The sequence below is a fragment of the Sciurus carolinensis genome, chromosome 7 (genome assembly GCF_902686445.1).
Source record: "Sciurus carolinensis chromosome 7, mSciCar1.2, whole genome shotgun sequence".
Classification (NCBI taxonomy): domain Eukaryota; kingdom Metazoa; phylum Chordata; class Mammalia; order Rodentia; family Sciuridae; genus Sciurus; species Sciurus carolinensis.
The window spans coordinates 21,567,284-21,586,906 of NC_062219.1; the positions used below are offsets into that span (position 1 = coordinate 21,567,284).

Sequence of the window (19,623 nt, forward strand, 5' to 3'; positions counted from 1 at the left end):
AACGTGACATTTCCATCCTTTACCAACCATTCTTTCCACCTGTCTTTCTGTATGTGTTTTCTCACATACAGAAATAAGCCCAATTAAAGCAGCCTTTTGTGAGTAAAGAGGTAGAATTTATATTTAGGAAAAAAATTTTAGACCAGATGTGATTCAAGATTGATAATCCCACAAATGTTGAAGATCATCAAGAGAGATAACAAGTCAGGATCTGGACCCTAGCAAAAATTTCCCCTTCCCTCTCAAAAGCAAGATGTAATTGTTTGTTTTAAATCTATTCAAGGAGGTTATCACTTTTTTCAGATTTTACTTTGTTTGAACAAATTTATGTATGATGATATTAATTACCTCTTTCCTAAAACATCCTATTTGGGATTTAATTTTTTAACCCCTAAAATAAAACTCAATAGAACAGAATCTATATATAACAAATAAATTACCAAAAGGGTACAAATTTTCAAAAATAAGGACTTTTTTTATATTCCAATGTCAGGTCCCAGGCCTCACAACATGTATTAATAATAGAATTCATCCATCCCCTAAAAATCTTTCCATGTCCCACGGCTGCACTATGTAGCTCATTGTTTTCCTTACTTCTTGGCATACAGCTAACTATGAAACTGACCGATGAACTTTCCTCGGTCACAGAGAACTTTCCATTGTGGGAAATTTCTAAAGCATTCATATTAAACTAAGAGGAAATGTCATCATGGCTCAGGAGCAAAGATCCGTATCACACAACATCGCTTCTGATTTAGCTTCTGCACAGGACAAGTAGACCACTGAACAAGTATAAAGGCTCCCCTGGAGTCTCTCTAGACCTTGACCATGAAGAAAATCAGAAGCTCTCATCAAGTTTACCAAAAGTTTTCTGAAGGCGCTTCTAAAAATATCTAGCAAGAGGCACCTTTTAAAAACCATGTGACATCAGAATCCACTCTTCACAGATCTGCTCTTCTGCTAGACGACACGGTGGCCTCGTTTCTAGTTCTTGTGAAATCAATAGACCACTTATGTTGCAAGTATCTGTCTAGGGTATGCACTTTCTTATTCAATCTGGGGTTGACAGAAGTAATCAAATTTTGTACATACCACTAGCTCTATTATAGCTCAACAGCAACTGGCTGCCAGCCTAGTCTACTCTCATCAAAAAGGAGAGAAATGAGAAGAGGGCGGAGAGTTTCAGAACAAATCATCTGAAACTCCAGGAGGCGGTAGAGAAGGGAGAGAGTGAAGCGAAGGCTTTCCAGACTAATCCTCTCTCCATGAGGGAAACACGTGCCCAGGAGCATCAGCTTGGCCCGGCCCAGGCCAGCTGACTTGGCCATTGAAGGCACACATTTTTGTCATTCTTCCTGTTATCTGCAAACTCTCTTGGCTTTGAACATCTTATTATAACTGTCAGTCCAAACTAATGAACCCACTCCTGACCTGCAGAGCGACAGACAGGAGCTAGCGCCAAACCACACCCTCCACCACCAGGCAGATGAAATGCAAGGAAGAATTACGGCGCCTCCCACCAGCTCCACACACCACTGACTCCCTTTTCTGGCTCTTCTTCACATACACTTAAACTGCAATCAAACATTTTTCTCAAATCGGAAAATGTAAATGTTTCATTAATCTTGTGATACAAACCAGGTCAGCCTTTAAAAAAAAAAAGAGGCAGAGGAGGAGGTAGAAATCTGACTTTGAAATTTTACTTGACAAGTATTTTTAGAATTGTAATTTTCCAAGAAAGCCAGACTCCTACTATACCTCAAAGCCGCATGGGTGAGGCCATCCCCTGCTATGACAACAATTCTACTTGTTCCTTTAAGCTTCCTACCTTGAAATAATCTTAGACTTATAAAAGAAGTTGTAAACATAGAATTCTCATGTCCCCTTCAACCAGGATCCCTGTGGTACTCTTTATATAACCAGAATGTAAAGATGAAAACAGAGAATCAACACCCATGCAATACAACACACTTATCTACAGACGTGACTCAAATTTCTCCCATTGCTGTGGAATCCAAAATCCCACATACAAGTGACACTAGCAATTCAAGACACATCACTTCTGATAAATCATGGCCTATCTGATGAATGTCTCTGGCCCCCCACCAAGTGCTGCTTCTCCTCTTATCCATGAGGGAGTGCCATTCCCCTCTGAGTCTCCCAGGGGGGCCATATTCTTTTCCCCCACAGATCTTCCCTCCTCTCTGTGTCATAGACCTCATCCTGTAAATACAGGTGAAACAGCTTCTCAATCCCTTGTCCCAAACCTCAGGCCAAAGAGCTGCCGCCTCAGAATGCTTCTTATTCCAGAAAAGATGTAGGCATGATTCATAGATTGCATTAAAAACAGAAAACTGCATGATCCGGGGAAATTTCCCCTAATCGAACACGTCAGTAATTCTGCAGCCAATACGTTTTATGAACAGTGAGTGGAATCAGAAAGGATTTTAAAAGAATCCCAGCAGGTCGGGTCAGGTTCTGTCACCAAACGAGTTCAAGGCAAGCTCAGGTTTATCTGCCAAGTCAGTTACAAAGAAAATACCTTTTCCATTTTCGAGCCCTTTTGGGGTATTTTCTGTAATGGCAGAAGAAGGGTCGTGGATCTGCACCCAGAACATCCACAGCTCTGCCCACCTCCCACCCACCCTTACCACATCTTTGTTCACCTGGTCTCCTGGGCAAAGTCACCTACAATGTTCCCCCTGCCTCCAGGTTCCTTTCAGTGCATTCACCCTTCGGCGGAGCCCCCAGAGAGCTCGTTCTAAAATACCTTCAACTTCCTACTTCCAAAATCCTTCCTGGCTTGTCATGCAAGGATAGAGGGTAATCTTCACCAGACTCCCCCGGCTCCCCACAACCTGAACCAAGTCCCTTGACTGCACTGACCATCTACATAACTCCACACTGAAGAAGGCTGCAAATATGAACAAGGCATAGTCTGTCCTCAAGATTCTCAGGGTCCAATGAACCCCATTTATTTATTATTTATTTATTTATGTATGTATTTATTTATTTAGCACTGGGGATTTAACCCAGGGGCAGGTCTCACTAAACTGCTAAGGCTAACCTCAAATTTGTGATCCTCCTGCCTTAGGCTCCCCAGCCACTGGAATTATAGGTATGGGCCATCATGCCCAGCTAATTAACCCCCTTAAATATTTTCATCAGAGTAATATTTTTTAGAATACTTCAGGATCTCCCTGGATGAGGTGCTCACACCTGTAATCTCAGTGGTTTAGGAGGCTGAGGCAGGAGGATTGTGAGTTCAAGACCAGCCTCAGCAACTTAGTGAGACCCTAAGCAACTCAGTGAGATCCTGTCTCAAAATAAAATACAAAAAAGGACTGAGGAGGGCTGGGGATATAGCTTAGTTGGCAGAGCACTTACCTAGCAAGCACAAAAGGTCCTGGGTTCAATTCCCAGCACCACACACACACACACACACACAAAAAGGAATGAGGATGCGGATCAGTGGTTAAGTGCCCCTGGATTCAGTGCCAGTACCAAAAAAATTAAAAAAAAAAAAAAAAAAGAATACTTCTGTATCTCAGGGGATGGTTCCAGGACCTACAGCACATATCAAAATCCATAAAGGCTCAAGTCCCTTTATAAAATGTTATGGTATTTCGATGTGACTTATGCTCATCCTCCCATATACTTTAAAACATCTCTAGATTACTTATAATGCCTATTACAATGTAAATGCTATGTAAATAGTTCTCATACTGTCTTGTTTAGAGACTAATGACAAGAGAAAAAAAAATCTCCACACGTTCACTACAGATGCAATTTTCTTCCAAACATTTTTGATCCATGATCAGTAGAAGCCATGAATGCAGAACCCACAGATATGAAGGGCTGATTATACATCTTTTCTAATACTCAGAGAACATGTCAGGATTTTTAAATTCATTCTTGTCTCACTAGGAAATTCTACCTTGGTTCTCCATCACAATAGAGATTATTAATAAAATCCTACATGTCAACTTGGAAAATAATTTTTTGCATGATCCCAATAACACATGTCTAAATATACTCATTACATTACTGTTGGTATGGTTAAAACAATTATTAAAAAAACCAAAGCCGGGAAAAACTTTTTCTAGAAACAAGCAAACCCAAAAAAGTAATGTCAAGGATGGTATTTAATGGGCTGAGTTATTTCTCATGAGATTCTTTTTCCAGAGCACTAAGATATAAATAAAATCTAAAAGCATGCCTTTATTTCCATATTAGTGTACTCAAGGACTCCAATGACATTGTCATCAACAAAATTATGTTAGGGAAAGTCAAATTAAAGATCCCCCCCACCCATCAAAAACCTTAGAAATCACCCTCAAACACAGAAAGTCCAATCTCAGGTGTAGACTCTAAGGACCACGCCAACAGGAGGAGGGAAACCACACTGAAGTATTAAGGTTTACTTTCTTTTAAAGACACTTATTTGGAATAATGAATTAAAAGGAAAACTCCTACAAATCGTTACTTTGGGATTAAATTATAACCTTTCTTACAATCATCTCAGCAAAGTAGCAAGAGGAAGAGGGAGAAAACCATCCCAACAAATCCATGGTGATGGTGGAAAGAGGCAGTGGTGTGTGTGTGTGTGTGTGTGTGTGTGTGTGTGTGTCGCTTCCAATACAAGTGGTAATGGTGGATGGCCATCCCTGGGATGGCCACTCCAGTGGCAAGAAGGCAGGCTACTGCTGGGGTTCTTCAGGAGGCAAGGAGAGTTACTTCAGGAGACAGTGAAAGACATAAATAAAACAACATACACTGAAAAAGAAAGGAATTTAAAATGTTGCTTTTTTTTAAGTGAAGATAATTTTTCTAACTGCATGTTGTTTTTATAAATTGGTGGGCAACTTGCTGGGCAGTGGAGCAAAGGCTAGAAAGTGAGTTTTCCCGAAGCTCATTTGTTGGCTTTTGTGAAGGAAACTCTCCAATTTCTACAGAATTTTACAACTTTCAAGCTTCAAGGTGTGAAGAAGAGAAGGAAGCAGATTATTCTCTGGTGCTAGCAGTAATAACATCGGGTGGGAGAAATGACCAAGTATCCTGTGGCTTATGGAAAAGGTCATTTTGTCTCTCAATCACCTACAGTGACATCTCCACACTGCTTGCCTTCCTCTTGGCGCTCTGCAGCTGAGGACGCTGATGTGGCAGGTCCTGACCCCTGTTCACTGTCACTCAATTTGCCCATGAAGATGCTGGCAGGTGGCTCGAAGTTGTCACCATACCTTCCCCCTCCGTGGGGCAGCACTGTCTGTTTGGAACTGGCTTCCACTGGGCACCACCCACTGCAGGCACCTAGACACCTCACTGCAGCTCGCCCTGACTACGGGTTGTTTCTTTTTTCATGCAAATGTCCTCATGCAAATCTGAGGATGCTGACTCCTGGAAAGTTGTTCACACACCTGTGGATCCCAGCCTGCAGCTGGTCGCCCACGGAGATAGTCCTGTCTAATCACAGCCTGCCCATCTGGGCTCTCATTGGCTGAGAGTGGAGAGAAAATGAAGGAGCGACTTAATATCTACACAGAACCTACCCTGAGGAACTGAGTGGAAATTTCTGACATCAGTTCCAGGGTTTTCAACAGGACACAGAGGTCCCAAGAAGTCAGTGGTAATGGAATAGCAGGTGTGTCAAGGCCACCACTCAAGAGGCCATGAGCTGGGAGATGCCACAGCAGGTCCCCAGGGCCCAGTCCCAAGGAGGGGCACTTGTAAGAGACAGTCAGCTAACTGATGGGTTTGCTGGGGCCTACTCTGTTCCACGCAGTGAGACCAGGAAGAGAACAGGTTCCCAGGACAGGAGAGTGACTCATACCAGCTTCTACAGATGGGAGCACAGAGGCACTTGCTGTATCATTGCCTCAGGGATCAGGGTCAAGTACTGAGACAGGTCAGAGCCTGCCACCAGGGAAAGTGAGGCTCAGGCTGGGTAAAGAGGTGGGAATGGGCCCTGCGGAAGGCAAGAACCACGCAGCCAGTCTGTGATTCAAGTGTTCCTAGGAGTCACAAAGAGGGAGGCGCATGGCAGGAGGGAACGCCAAAACAATGTCCAAAGGTACTAAGGAGAAAATATGGTGATCCAGACACACTGCAGAAACAAAGCTGGGCCCCACTGCAGGGCCATCCCCCCACACCCACGGTGGACAAGCCAGTCCTGAGCTTACAGTTGGGACCATTTACGTGCCAGTTCACATTAAGTGTCACTTTCCAAAAACTTTTTCTCCTCCATGGAATATCCATGTGTAAATCTGTCTATCTATAAAAGTGTAAATCAAGCAAATATAACTAAGTTGGTATTACATTAGGAATGTTGGGCTCAAATAGCTTCCTGGAGGCAGCCAATTCAGGGGAGGGCTGGAAGGACCAGTGTTCCTCTTTGGCTCTTGGTGTAAGACTTGCTTGCTATTCACTCGTAGGGATCTCTGGCCTCCAAGGGTCTTCATGTTTATTTTCACTGGTGCCTACAACATTCTCACAAGTTAAGCTGTGTCAGGATTTTGAGTCTCACTTGGAAAATGAGGTCACTGAGGTTCCAGGGTGCTGGGTGAAGTACACACCGTGAGTGGACTTAAACTCAGTTCCAGGGCCCAGTCCAATTGTCTTTCCTTCTGCTGGATCATGAGCCTTCCAGAGCAGCAACCTGGCTTTCAAGAACACTCCCTGGACCTGCATGAGGTCCGGAGATGTCAGAGTTATTTTTATGAAGGTAAGTGATACGACACAGTACTTCCCCTTCCTCAGAGCCATAGCCAAAAATCACATAATGCCAAGAGGAAATACTTGTTCCTCAACAGCAGGAAGGTTCCAGGTATCAGGTAGCAGCAGCTGCTGCAAAAAACTGGACAACTCCATGCCAGTTCCAAACTCTGACCCAAACACACACCACAGGCTCTAGAAACTGTTCAGACGTGAGTCTTTCAGCAACAGGATGAAGAGAGCAAACACTCTCCTCCGGAAGGCACTAAAATCAAGGCCCTGATGGAAGAACGTGGTTTCTCTTCACATTAGTGCCACACACACACACACACACCCCGGAAAGGGGGGCGGGGAGGAAAGGAAACGAAAGTAGGTTCTGGATTTCATCAGCAAGAATAGCCAGCAACAGGTGCAGTGTTCCGGTGAAATTAAGACTCCAAACGCCTCTGCAGCACCAAAAGCCAAGCACAGAAACCTAACATTAGCAGGATGTCAGAAGTGCCAATCATCATCATGCAATAGCCAGTAGCAATTTTGTATATATATTTTTTAAAAATTACCAGACAACAAAACATCTCTCTGCTGACATATAACTTCTTTCACATAACCCTCTTCTAAAATTCTGACCCTGAACTAATTAAGGTATTGGTCATCATACAAGCATTTTTAACGCCTAGAGACCAGCACAGTAACTTGCTCATAGCAGCTGAACAATGAATGCATGAGCCAACCAATGGAATTATTAAATGGAACAAAATGTAAACAGAAAATTCTCTTCACAAAGAAAGAAAAACAAAAATCTCACCTTCAGGTTAACGTATAAGTGTATTTTTTTCCCATCTCTCCTTCCAGAATAAATGTTGGAAGAGATGACCAGGACAAGAGACACTGCCCAGGAATGTGGCAAGAGATGCAAACTACACATCCCGGACCGAAGCTGGGAAGCCAGGTCTACAGTGCCTTGGGACTTGTGACATACATAAGAAAAATACGAGTGCGGATAACACAGTGTAGAAATGCAGCCTTCATGTGAACTATAAAAACTGACAGAAGCAACGGGAATCAGCAATGATATTGATCCCACAGAGAGCACGCCTGCCAGGTGCATCTAGTCTGGAATAAAAAGAATCTATCGGTGTGAGAACATCACAGATTACATAGGTGAACGGGTTAAAATAGTTTAAAAGCAATAATGACATAAGAATAAAGTATTCAGAGCACAAATGAGAATAAATCATCAAATTATCAGGATGTTTCAGAGAACTGAGCAACATAAAAAATGCAATGTAATGAATAACAGCATAAAATTTCTATAAAGAATGAATTGATTCAATGACTCTTCATGTAATATCATTTAATATTCTTTAAATTTGTTAATCTTCCTTTTTGGAAGGGTGGATATAGGAGATTGAACTGGGGTGCTTTACAACTGAGCTACAGCTCAATCCTTCTTTTTTTTTTTTTAAATAATTTTTTTATTTTGAGACAGGGTCTTGCTAAGTTGCTGAGGCTGGCCCCAAACTTGTGATCCTCCTGCCTTAGCCTCCTAATTCGCTGAGATAAAAGATATGTACCATCACGCCCAGCTAATTTTCCTTTTAGAACATAGATATTATAAGAACTTCTCTCTTCCTTATACATATAATTTTTTTAAATTCTTATTTTTTTTTCAAATTATTTCTTCCAAGATTCAACATAGCTCCCTCAAGATAACATCCAAAGATCCTGAATTCTCAGCTAAGATCCTAAGTACCTAAAATGTCATGGAATACACAAGAACAGCAAGTCCAGTGACATGTTTTTGTCTTTTGAGTGACACTTTTCACTCATTCATCCCCACATATCTATCATCCTACAGGACAGGCACTGTGATACAGTAGTGAGCAAGGCCATCTTGTCCCAGCACAGTGTCAGGGATCCATCCACAACACTGAGGTCTAACCCTAACCCTCACCCTAGTGCACTGAAGCAAACGGGCAGGTGGTAGGCAGTAAAAGGTGAAATTCACTTTAGACCCAAGGAGGTGCAACTTACTCCAAGTCCATCCAGAAAGAGGAGAGGAGCTGGCCAAGAGTCGGGGGGCAGCAGACGGGCAGAGGAAGGACCTCTAAGCAGAGGTTGTCCTGGTGCTGAGAGAGGCCAGGGAAGCTACATGCAGCAATGGCAGAGAGAGAACCCGCCATCTGACCCTGTGAGTCACTGAACATCTGCCTTTAACTAACTCACTTTTTCTGGAATCCTTCCCTTTCACACTTTTCTCTGTCACCTCCCAAATCCCTTCTTGGGGAAAACATTCCCTGACCCTCCCAGGAAGAGCAAAACTCCAGGAGTCAACTGGTCCCCAGTCTCTCCAGAGTCTAGTAGGTGTTACTAACATGCCTCTTCCCACTCAGCACCGAACTGCTGTGATCAAAGGCCTGTGAGCAGGGACCTTGCTCTATTTGTCTGTTTCCAAGCAGCCTATCATGAAGCTTGGCACCAGCAGAGGTGAAATCAATGGCGAGCAAGCAAGCAAACACGCCAAGAGAGAAATGCACAAGTGAAATGAAGGCAGAGCCCCGGTTCATGACTCAGTGGCCGGAGAATGGGACAGCATCACAGCTGCAGCTCCTGGGGGGCAGGAGGCAGGGCCAGGACAACTTCTATCCCTGATGATGTTCACACAACAGATGTTTTTAAGCAAATCTTCTTCCATCAAAGAGAAACAGTAGAATCGTTTTCACAACACATGGTGAGACAGTGGACCCAATCCATTCAGACAACAAACCTGCATTAAGTATCAGGCTCTGTACTGGACTCTGGCAACAGCCCTGCCCACTAAGACCCACAAGTCCAGAGAGCAGAGTAAATCATGGCTCCAAAATGTTTCTAATGACCAATGTTGTTAAATTCTTTCTGTGTAACTAATATGTCTCATAATATTAATAAGACAAAATGTTAGCCGGGTGCTGAGGCACACACCTGTAATCCCATTGACTCTGGAGGCTGAAGTAGGAAGATTGCAAGTTCAAAGTCAGCCTCAGCAACTTAGGCCCTAAACAACTTAGTGAGACCCTGTCTCTAAATAAAAAATAAAAAGGGCTGGGGATATGGCTGAGTGGTTAAGTGCCCCTGGATTCAATCCCTGGTATCTGCCCCATCCCCAAAAAAATGTTTGGTTTTTTTTTTAAAGTTCCTAGCTCACTCAGAGGACAAAATCATTTAGACTCAGTTGCTCAGTAAGATTCGCACTAAGTCTTGGCTGACTGCCTCAGTTTCAATGAACAGATGAACAAAAATCGAAGCCCCAACAACATTCTGAGTCTCCTTTACCTGCCTGTGACTCTCCGCCAGTTCCATTTGTGGAATCAGGTATCACTTCCATTTCTTGTTGGCTCAGCATGTCCTCCAAATGTGGTTAAGATTCCCAAACCAGCAGCGCATGTTTTCTGAAGTCACAAATATATGTGTACCCCTCGGCTGGAGAACGTGCTTTGGAGGAGTCAAATTGAAAAACAGGGCCAAACAGTATGGGAACTGTGGAGAGATGAGTCCCTCCCCAACTGCCCCAACCAGAACGGCCACATTCCTGCCTCTGAGAGCATAACCCAATCCTGGTCCGCACCTCGGAGTCTTTGCCAGACACAGAACCTGTCGCCTTAAAATCCAGACTTGTGACAGTTCTTATCTGCCTAAGACAGCAAGGTATGCATTTCTACAAACACCTCTGCTCAAACTGCTCAGCTTACATAGACGCCAAGAACTTCCTCACTTCTCCTTCGGTTTTCCTTCAGTTTCAGCCAAATAAACATCTGGATGAGGAAAAACATTAAGGAATTAAAGAATAAAAAATAAGATTGCTTTTTAAGTTTCTAGCTCTTGCAAGAAAGTTTGTTCTTCTCAATTTTGCAATCAATTTTTCAACCCTATAGATCCACACTAATCACTACAGCTTTTAGGGATCCATCCATTAAGGTGCTAAATAATACATGCCCTCAAACTAAAAGGTAAAAACAAGGACTCTTCAATCAGGAGTGGAAACACTACTGAGTGAAATGCACACTGCAGCTCTCCTCCATCCATCTCAGCACAACCCTCCGTTCACTTCAGCCCTGTAGCTGGTGCGCTTAGGGCTCTCTGTGGCCCAGCTCTGCCACCCTGAGACACTGGCCTCAATGGCTCCCTTATAACCGCCACTCAACCCACTCTCAGCAAGGTCCCCTCGTGATTTGCCAACACAGCATGGCAGAACATTTATCCCCTCGGCAACGAAGAGCTACCCTTACATTCTGCAGTGTGCTCTCAGTCTCTTCTGCTGTACTGGGCATTCAAGGGCAGACGCCATAATGGTTGTGTTCATCAATTCTGTTGATCATGCCCAGTCCAGGCCTAGCGCTGGGGGCACTCGCCCAAGAGTTATTTCCATTTAAAACGGTGGTCTCTGTAAAAAATACCCTTTGAAACACCCGCTGCCACTGCCAGGCTCTGAGGAAACAGATGCTTACTTGAAGCCATCATTTATAACTTGGTTATTACAAGGCAGGAGGTCCATGAACTCAGACATGAAAAATAATCCAATATTCTCAATGGCCTCCAACTGAAATTTGCATCATCTTCCACTGTGAAGGTAGACTTTAAAAAAAAAAAAAAAAAAAAGACTTAATTTTTTTTATTTTTTATTATTATTATTTTTTTATACTGGGGATTGAAGCCAGGGGCACTTAACCACTGAGTTACACCCCCAGAGCTTTTAATTTTTTTTTTCACTTTTAATTTTTTTTTTTTTTTTTGAGACAGGGTCTCCCTAAGTGGCCACAGTTGGCCTCAAACTTGCAATCTCCCTGCCTCCATCTCCTGAGTAGCTGGGATAACAGGCAGGAGCCACCACAACTGGCACAAAACACACTATTAATACTTCCTTTGTATCGCCAACAAAAATCATTGGCACTTTCACATCACCTTTCAGCTACAGCAGACACCCTGGGAAAAAAATCATCTGCAAGAGCTGACAGAGCTTGTTATTGAAATATGCTAACAAAGCACAAATAGTACCTGTCACAGACTTTTTAAGTATTTTGATAACTGCATGTCAATAAAATTGGTTTCCTTTCTAGCACATGTATTTTATTTTGCACATTTAAATAATATTTGTCTGGCATCACTAGACTGCTAAAGAGGTCTACAGGAAAAAGAGGCAGGGGGAGATGACGATAAAGAATAAAAACCCCCGAGCTGGGGTTGCAGCTCCGCGGGAGAGTGCTTGCCTTGCCTGTGTGAGGCACTGGGTTCCCTTCTCAGCACCACATATAAATAAATAAAATAAAGGTCCATCAACAACTAAAAAATATTTTTAAAAAAGAATAAAAACCCTATGCATCACTATCCTGAGATTACAAACATCTGACACACCAAGAAACTCATTTTGTTTTCAATGGACTGAACACATTTTCCACTCATTGTGCAAAGGAATAAAAAAAATTCTAAAAGAAAATTCAAAATAAACAGAATGAAAACATTAAAATCTATTTTTACAATAAATAACATTACTTATATCATTGGATTTAATACACAACTGCAAAAAGAAGTTCTCAAGAGGCATTAACAAGGTTAACAGTGCCCAAACCAGTCAGCTATTAGGCATGCTTGATATGATGAAGCCTCACCCATTTTCTTCTGAAAAGACTCAGCCCTGAACCATCAAGCTCCCAAGTTTGCAAAGTGAGAATGTCAGACAGCCTGTGCTACAAAACACATTCCATTTCTATTTCTACGTATCTTCTTAGTTCCAACTTACAAAATGGAGATTGGCCCATCTATGTCTGTAATAACTCTGAATACCTGCACGTACCCACCAAGAGGAGGCCACAGGAATTGCTAGCCTCTGACCGTGAGCTGCTTTAATCAGCCAGCCACTAATACCCACAACGCTCCAGTGCAAAGGGAGCTTTGGCGAGAAGGGAGAGGCCAAGCGTGGGTGGAGCTGGAAGTCCAGTGGGTACTGTCCAGGGGCTGTGACAGCAGAAGAGAGGGTCAGAGAAGGCCCAGAATCAAACTCAGGCTGTCAATGGGCCCGGGTTGCACTATTAGAACTGTTCTAGAAGAGTCGATGGCTCAGCATTTCCCTTGAACAACTTAAGACAAGATTTGGCCTGTTGCCCTCAGCAGCTCCAGTCCCAAGTAGCAACTTTCTCACTCTCTCCAGCCAAAAGGAAAATAGCAGGAAGGAAATGATTCCTGCATCCTCCTCCTCTTCCTCCCATTCCCCCTCTCCTTCTCCATCTTCCTGTTTTACTGAATCAATAATTTAGACTCAAGCCCAAAGTCAGCCTGGTTAGCTAGTTTTAATTCACAGGTGTGTGGATTAAAACTTTTTCTTCCAGAATATTAACAAATACCTCAACTTCACACAGTAGACAGAACCCTAAATTCCTTTGAGGAGTTCACACACCACCCCATTTCTTATCAGAATACTTGCTGCAAATTGTAAAAGCATCCCTTTGCAGGGACAAATTTATCAGACAACCATCCACAGCTGAATGAGATCTGAAGGAGAGTGACAAGAAATGTCCTTGAGGTCCAGGTAACCCAGAGACACGTTAAGAATGCTGAGTCTGGGAGCCCTGTCCTGTCAGTGCAGCAGTTTAATCTTGAGAAAATATTGTCTCCCCCCAAATGAGGTTCCTCCATGATAAAGCAATGGACCTGGACTGGCTGATCCCTTCAAACGTCTTCCCATCCAAAACTCTGTGAGGGCCTGTGAGACCACAATACCATCCACAGTCATCCGTGCCAGGGAAGAGCAGCAGGCCACTGAGTACTCAAAGTGGTTTCTAGGTCAGAAAATGCTGGAAAGAGACCATTTCAGCTTGGAAGTCAGCTCATTCAGAATTCTTGGTGCCTCACAGTTGCGTTCCATCCCTAGAGAACTAAACATACCACAACTGTGAAAAGTCTAATGGAAAACATGCCCAACACCCAAGCAATGTGGAAAATCCATGGCTGGCACGTGAGAGGAGAGATTTGCCTCAAAATAATTTGGATATTTACCACCCAGACACACAATGTGATGATTTAGATGATTTCTAAAGCCACAAAGCCTGATGGTCCTGGCAGAAGGTATAGAAAATGTTAGAACAACCACACAAGAAATCAGTGCTGAGAAAAGACAGCCACAGGAAAAAATTAGGGGGCCATATTACTCACAAGGTCTAAGTGATTGCCAAAAATGGGATATCCTCAGGGTTTTCCATACCATCAATAAAATGTCTCCAAATGATTTCTAAAGTAAATCTTTCACTACATATTTCTCAGTTTTTATACAAATAATAAATGCACTGCTTGTTTTTAATCAAATAGGCAAAACTACAACAAAAGGCAGCAAAACGGCCCCAGCCCTGCTTGGGGGGGGGGGGGGAATCCCCTTTCCTCTGTTAGCTGTTAATTCTGACATTAGTGTGTGCATTTCTAAATGCTATTATTATTATTATTTGGATTTTTTTTAATTATTATTATTTTTTGTGTGTGCTGGGGTTTGAACCCAGAGGTGCTTAACCACTGAGCCACATCCCCACTCCTTTTTGTATTTAGAGACGGGGTCTCACTGAGTTGCTTAAGGTCTCCCTAAATTGCTGAGACTGGCTTTGAACTCACAATCCTGCCTCAGCCTCCGGAGCTGCTGGGATTAGAGGCATGCACCCCCACACCTGGCATTATTTGGATCTTAAATGTCCCACAAAGGATTAGTACCCAAGGTGGGGCTTTTGAGAGGCGGTGGAACCTTTAAGAGGTGGGGCCTCGTGCGAGGTATTTGGGTTACCAGGCCACCTCAGTCTCTATTCTTTTTTGCTTCTCAGCCATAAACCGAGTGGCTTTGCCATGCACTGCATCCATTATGTGCTGCCTCACTAGGGGCCCAAAAGTAATGGGGCCAATCAGTCAAGGACTGAAACCTTCAAAACTGTGAGCTAAAATAAACCTGTTCTGAATTAATGACTTCAAGTATTGTTACAGTAACACCAAGTCAACTAACAGCAATTTTGTTTATCCTACTCCTTTGTCCTCCCTAGTACTGGGGATTGAACTCACCGGTCCTTTACCATGGAGCTATTCATTTTCAATTCAGAGACAAGGTCTCACTAAGTTGCCAAAACTGGCCTTGAACTTGATCCTCCTGCCACTGTCTCCCAGGTAGCTGGGATCACAGGCATACACCACTACCACCAGCTATACCGCTCTTTTTTGACAAGACTCGTAATAATAATTAAGGATTTACTTTTCTTATATCCATAAATCTGGCCTCTATTGAGACTTCTGTTTCATATTTTTAAATTTCTAAGGTCTCTTTCCTATTCTCTGAATTTTTTTTTTCTTTTTAAATCACATTGTGTTCTTGTTTCAAAGATGTATAACTATTTTCCTGCCTCTCTGAGGATATTTACTATGTTGCTTCCCTGTTTTCTCTGAGTTCCTTGTGGCTACTGCTGTTTTGGCGTAGCTTTAATGATAAAAGCCTTCCTCAAAAATCTGCTCACTCCTGGCAGCCCTTAGTATTTCAAAATCAGGTGTAAGGTTGTGTGGGCTTAGGGCTCACCTGCTGAGGGATAGGCTCAAAGAAGATGTCAGTTTACCTGCTGAGACTACTGTACTCACAATAAAAACACCCTTTAATTGGGGTGGTTGGGGTTGGGAGGCATGTGGCTTCAGGAATTTGGGGTGTTATTTAATCCTCTGCATCCTCTCTGGGTTATGGATACCAAGTTAGAATTTAATTTCTATAGATTATATATAAATCTCCTATCTTCCAGGCAAGAGGGGAAAGAAGGGAAAGATCTGGAAGCCAAAGCACACTATTTAGTGATTTTCAACCAAACTCCCACTCTTTAGCCCCAAACTCCTTCCACTTTTCAGTCCCAAATTGTTATCAGGAGGCCCTATTACCATTCTGGGCCTGGGGGGAAGGGGATGGGGGAGGGGGCACACTAGGCTATCTAGTTCACTGCTCCAGAAATATTCGGAGTCATGTTGGTAGAAAAACTTTTTTTATTCAAAGTCGGTTTTGAAGGACATAGAAGAAACTTTTAATTTCAAAAATTCCATCTTTAGAGGCTGTTGAGGGCAAGGACAGCTTTGAAAAGAAAAGAGACAAAAGGCAGAAAATACACACATGCAGATTTAGCTCGCTTATGCTAGATGGCAGACAGGTGGTGACCTCCATTTTCAGCTTTCTTGGTGCCTGGCAGGCCAGGGGATTGCAACCCCGTCAGCCTTTACTCTCAGCATGAGGAAGTGGTTCTCAATTTTAGAAGGGCCCTTAATTTCAGTCTGTTTCAAAATTTCTTCTACTTTTCCAATATGTGATCTCAGAGAGCACTGATGATTCAGGAAGCCATCACCAAGACCTTCCCCAGGTCCTCCTACCAGTTCCTACTCTACCATCATCTTTTCTGCTAGCTTTTTCTCACTATAACAAAAGACCTGAGACAAGCTAGTTATGAAGAAAAAGAGGTTCGCTGAGCTCACAGTTTTAGAGGTTCAAAGTTCAAATAGCATCATGCAGGCTCTCTTGTAAGGGTTGCCCCTTGGCTACATCACCACATCATGGTTAGCAATGATGGGGACGGGGACATGCAAGAACAGGCCAGGGGTTACACCATGATCCTGGAGCAGACAGGATGGGGGGAGCCAGGATTGCTCCTTTATTACAACCCTCTCAAGAATTCAAGAACCAGCTTTGCAAAACATGTCCACAATGATGTACGGACCTCCCACTAGGTCTCACCTCCCAATAGCACCACCCTGGGCTCCCTGCCTCCCACCACCATGGTGGACCTTAGGAGATGCTCAGACCACACCCAAACGGAAGTACCTGCCAACACGCGATGCCTTTCCCAACACAGTCACCTCACCGCCATGTCCCTTTGGACTGAGGAGCTCATTCTTTTGATCTTTTACCATAATTACATAGCAGCGTGACGGCAAGCAGTGGTGAGCATGGTCGGCTCTAATACTATAACTACAAGTTCTGTTTTCTTCAATTTATACTCAGGAAGACTCCAAAAATGGTCTCACTTCCCGGAGCCTGAGTTTCACTTGGTGGCAGAGTGCAGGCAGGACTGTTCTCATGGTCTCAAAGGCCAAAAGATGGTATTGATGGACAGTTTGTGGTCAAAGCCAAACTCTATACAGTAATGAGATTAGTTGTAATTATTCTTTCCATGAGTAAGTCCGATCCGAAATTTGGCCTCAATTTACAGGAGGATTTTAGTGACTTTACAGTGATAGCATCCAATTACTTTCCTTTTCCTCTATTTTCAAATGCGAAGCCTTACCCTCCGTACTTCCATACAACCAAATTATAGCTGCTATTTTGAGACGTCGGTGCAGACATACTTTACATACTGCAGATCCTAAATTGCATTAGAACTTTTATTACAATTTTCAACTTGATCTCTGAAAATGTGTGTTAAAATAAATTGAGAAACTAAAAGTTCATCCAGATTTACTAAATTTTAAAAATATCTGTAACTGTGCTGAGAATATTAATAAAGAAAAACAAAAACACCTAAAATAGAGGCTTCTATCACCCAATGCTCAGCTCTCTGTGGCACCTCCTGACTCACAGGCAAGCCCCTCTATAATGTGTAAAAACAAAAACCGTTGCCCATGTTGGCTGAAAGGGAACGGGTATGTTCCTGATAGTAACATGCTGGTATACAGAAATGTTTTCTCTTTTTAAAATTTTTATTTGTTTTTTTTTTTTAGTTACACATGACAATAGAATGTATTTTGACATACCATAACACACATGGAGTATAACTTCCCTTTCTCGTGGTTGTACATGATATGGAGTTACACTGATCATGTATTCAAATACGAACATAGGAAATGATGTCTGATTCATTCTACATCTTTCCCATTCTCATTCCCCCCTCTCTTGGCCCCATTCCCCCCCCAAATCTGGTGAACCTCCACTCCTCCCTCTCCCGACCCCAGCCTATTGTGAATCAGCATCCACATATTAGAAAAAACATTAGGCCTTCCGTCTTGGAAGGATTGGCTTATATCACCTAGCATGAGAGTCTCCAGTTCCATCTACTTATCATCAACTGCCATAATTTCATTCCTCTTCATGGCTGAGTAATATTCCATTGTGATATGTGCCATATTTTCTTTATCTATTCAACTGTTGAAGGACACCTAGTTTGGTTCCACAGCTTAGCTATTGTGAATTGAGCTGCTGTAAACATTTACATGGCTGTGTGACTATAGTACACTGATTTTAATTCCTTTGGATATATGGCGAGGAGTGGGATAATTATGTTAAATGGTGGTTCCATTTCAAGTTCAGAAATAAATTTTCAACATTCCTTTTAAATCAGGAAGAATCTCATGGCTGGATACTAATATCACCTCACAAAACCTAGTTAAATTGTATCTAGTTAACTAACAAAGATAGAAACTGCTCCAGCTAATAAGGTTTTCCAGCATATTCATAAGATTGCAAGTTGTTGCCCAAATTCCCCCTAAGCTCGCATACAGCAAGCTTAAGTCACTAAAAATCATGGAAGCTTGCATGCATTGTGATATATGTTTATATCACAAAAAATGGCAAGTGATAGAACAAAAATGAATAAGGTGTTCTGTATTTTCTTTAAACCTTAATGTCTCTGAGGAAGCTTAAGAGAAAAAAAGGTAATGACTACTAAGTGACTTCCAACTTTAAATCAAAATAAAAATTAATGCTGTGCTGAATGGATTCTGATCCAAGAATATCTAATATCCCCCAACATTCAGAACAGATTACCACAAAACTGTCTCCTCGCCCTTCTCCATCCCGTTGTGACTCTGAGGGAGGGAACACTGTTCTGACTGTTCATGTGACACACGTCTGTCAATCTGAATAATCAATCTGGAGAAGAGGAGTGGGGCTAAGTAGCGTGAGACTATTTGCACATAGTATGTGTGCTACTCAATCCACAACTTACCTAGTGCTCCTGACAACTGAGGAGTCTCCTGGAGGAAGCATACTCCATGGCATGACCACATTTAAGAATTACCAAGGTGGGGCTGGGGCTGGGGCTGGGGCTGAGTGGGAGAGGGCTTGCCTCACATGTGTGAGGCACTGGCTTCAATCCTCAGCACCATATTTTTAAAAATGAATGAATACAGATACATCTAAACTAAACATCTAAACATCTACAACTAAAAAAAAAATTTTTTTTAATTACCAAGTTGTTCCTGCGTACTTGCAGGAATCACACGCTGAGCTGATGAATGGCCAATAACATGCTGCTCTCCATATTTCAGCAGGGCCTGCCTCCTACAAAACCAAAACTCCCTGCACCCTTCCTGAGGTCTTCAGGCATTCTGTCCACTAACCCTTCAAGTGGATACGGAGCCTCTGCATGCCCAAGACTGCTCAAAGCAGTGGCCCGGACAGCCCACGAAATCCACCTTTGCGTCTGCGCAGCCCACCAAGGCAGCCTCACAGAACGGGACCCCACATGGGAAACATTTCTCCAACCAAGCTACTTTGCTTTCCAAATCCTACCAAGGGTGAAGGGTCACCAGAGTGAGCGTGGTGGTGGAAATAATGTCCAGCCCTCAAGTCACCTGCAGGCCAGCTGTGAAAGGCCACTCACTGGTGTGAGGAAATTAGTGGGGTTCACAGATGGAGATGGAGGGTGCACCATCCAAACATCCATGACTGGCAAGCAATGGAGACCAGGTCCCAAAACTGTATCGTTTCTTAGATTTTCCCGTAATCAGAAAACTTTTGACTTCCTTCCTTAACTACTATTGCTACTTGTTCAAGACTGAGTACTAACAAGTACTACAGAGCCAGGATGAAGGGTGTGGCAGGGCTCATTGATCTGTCACTCAATGCCTGTGCTGTGCTGAGCAAGTTATTTAACCACTCCCGGCCTTGGTTTC

General features: G+C 42.9%; 1 protein-coding gene across 5 annotated transcripts in view; it reads right to left on the bottom strand.

Moving 5' to 3' along the window:
- Utrn (utrophin) overlaps positions 1–19,623 on the bottom strand; it is a 517,740-nt gene that overhangs the window by 464,851 nt on the left and 33,266 nt on the right. Inside the window, exon 1 of one of the 5 annotated variants that reach the window (XM_047558899.1) lies at positions 10,024–10,184. The exons of the other annotated variants lie outside the window; for them this stretch is intronic. Coding sequence (XP_047414855.1) covers positions 10,024–10,093 — 70 coding nt within the window. The 5' untranslated portion in view covers positions 10,094–10,184. Of the gene's footprint in view, positions 1–10,023; positions 10,185–19,623 lie in introns of those variants that run through there. 5 annotated transcript variants of the gene reach the window in all.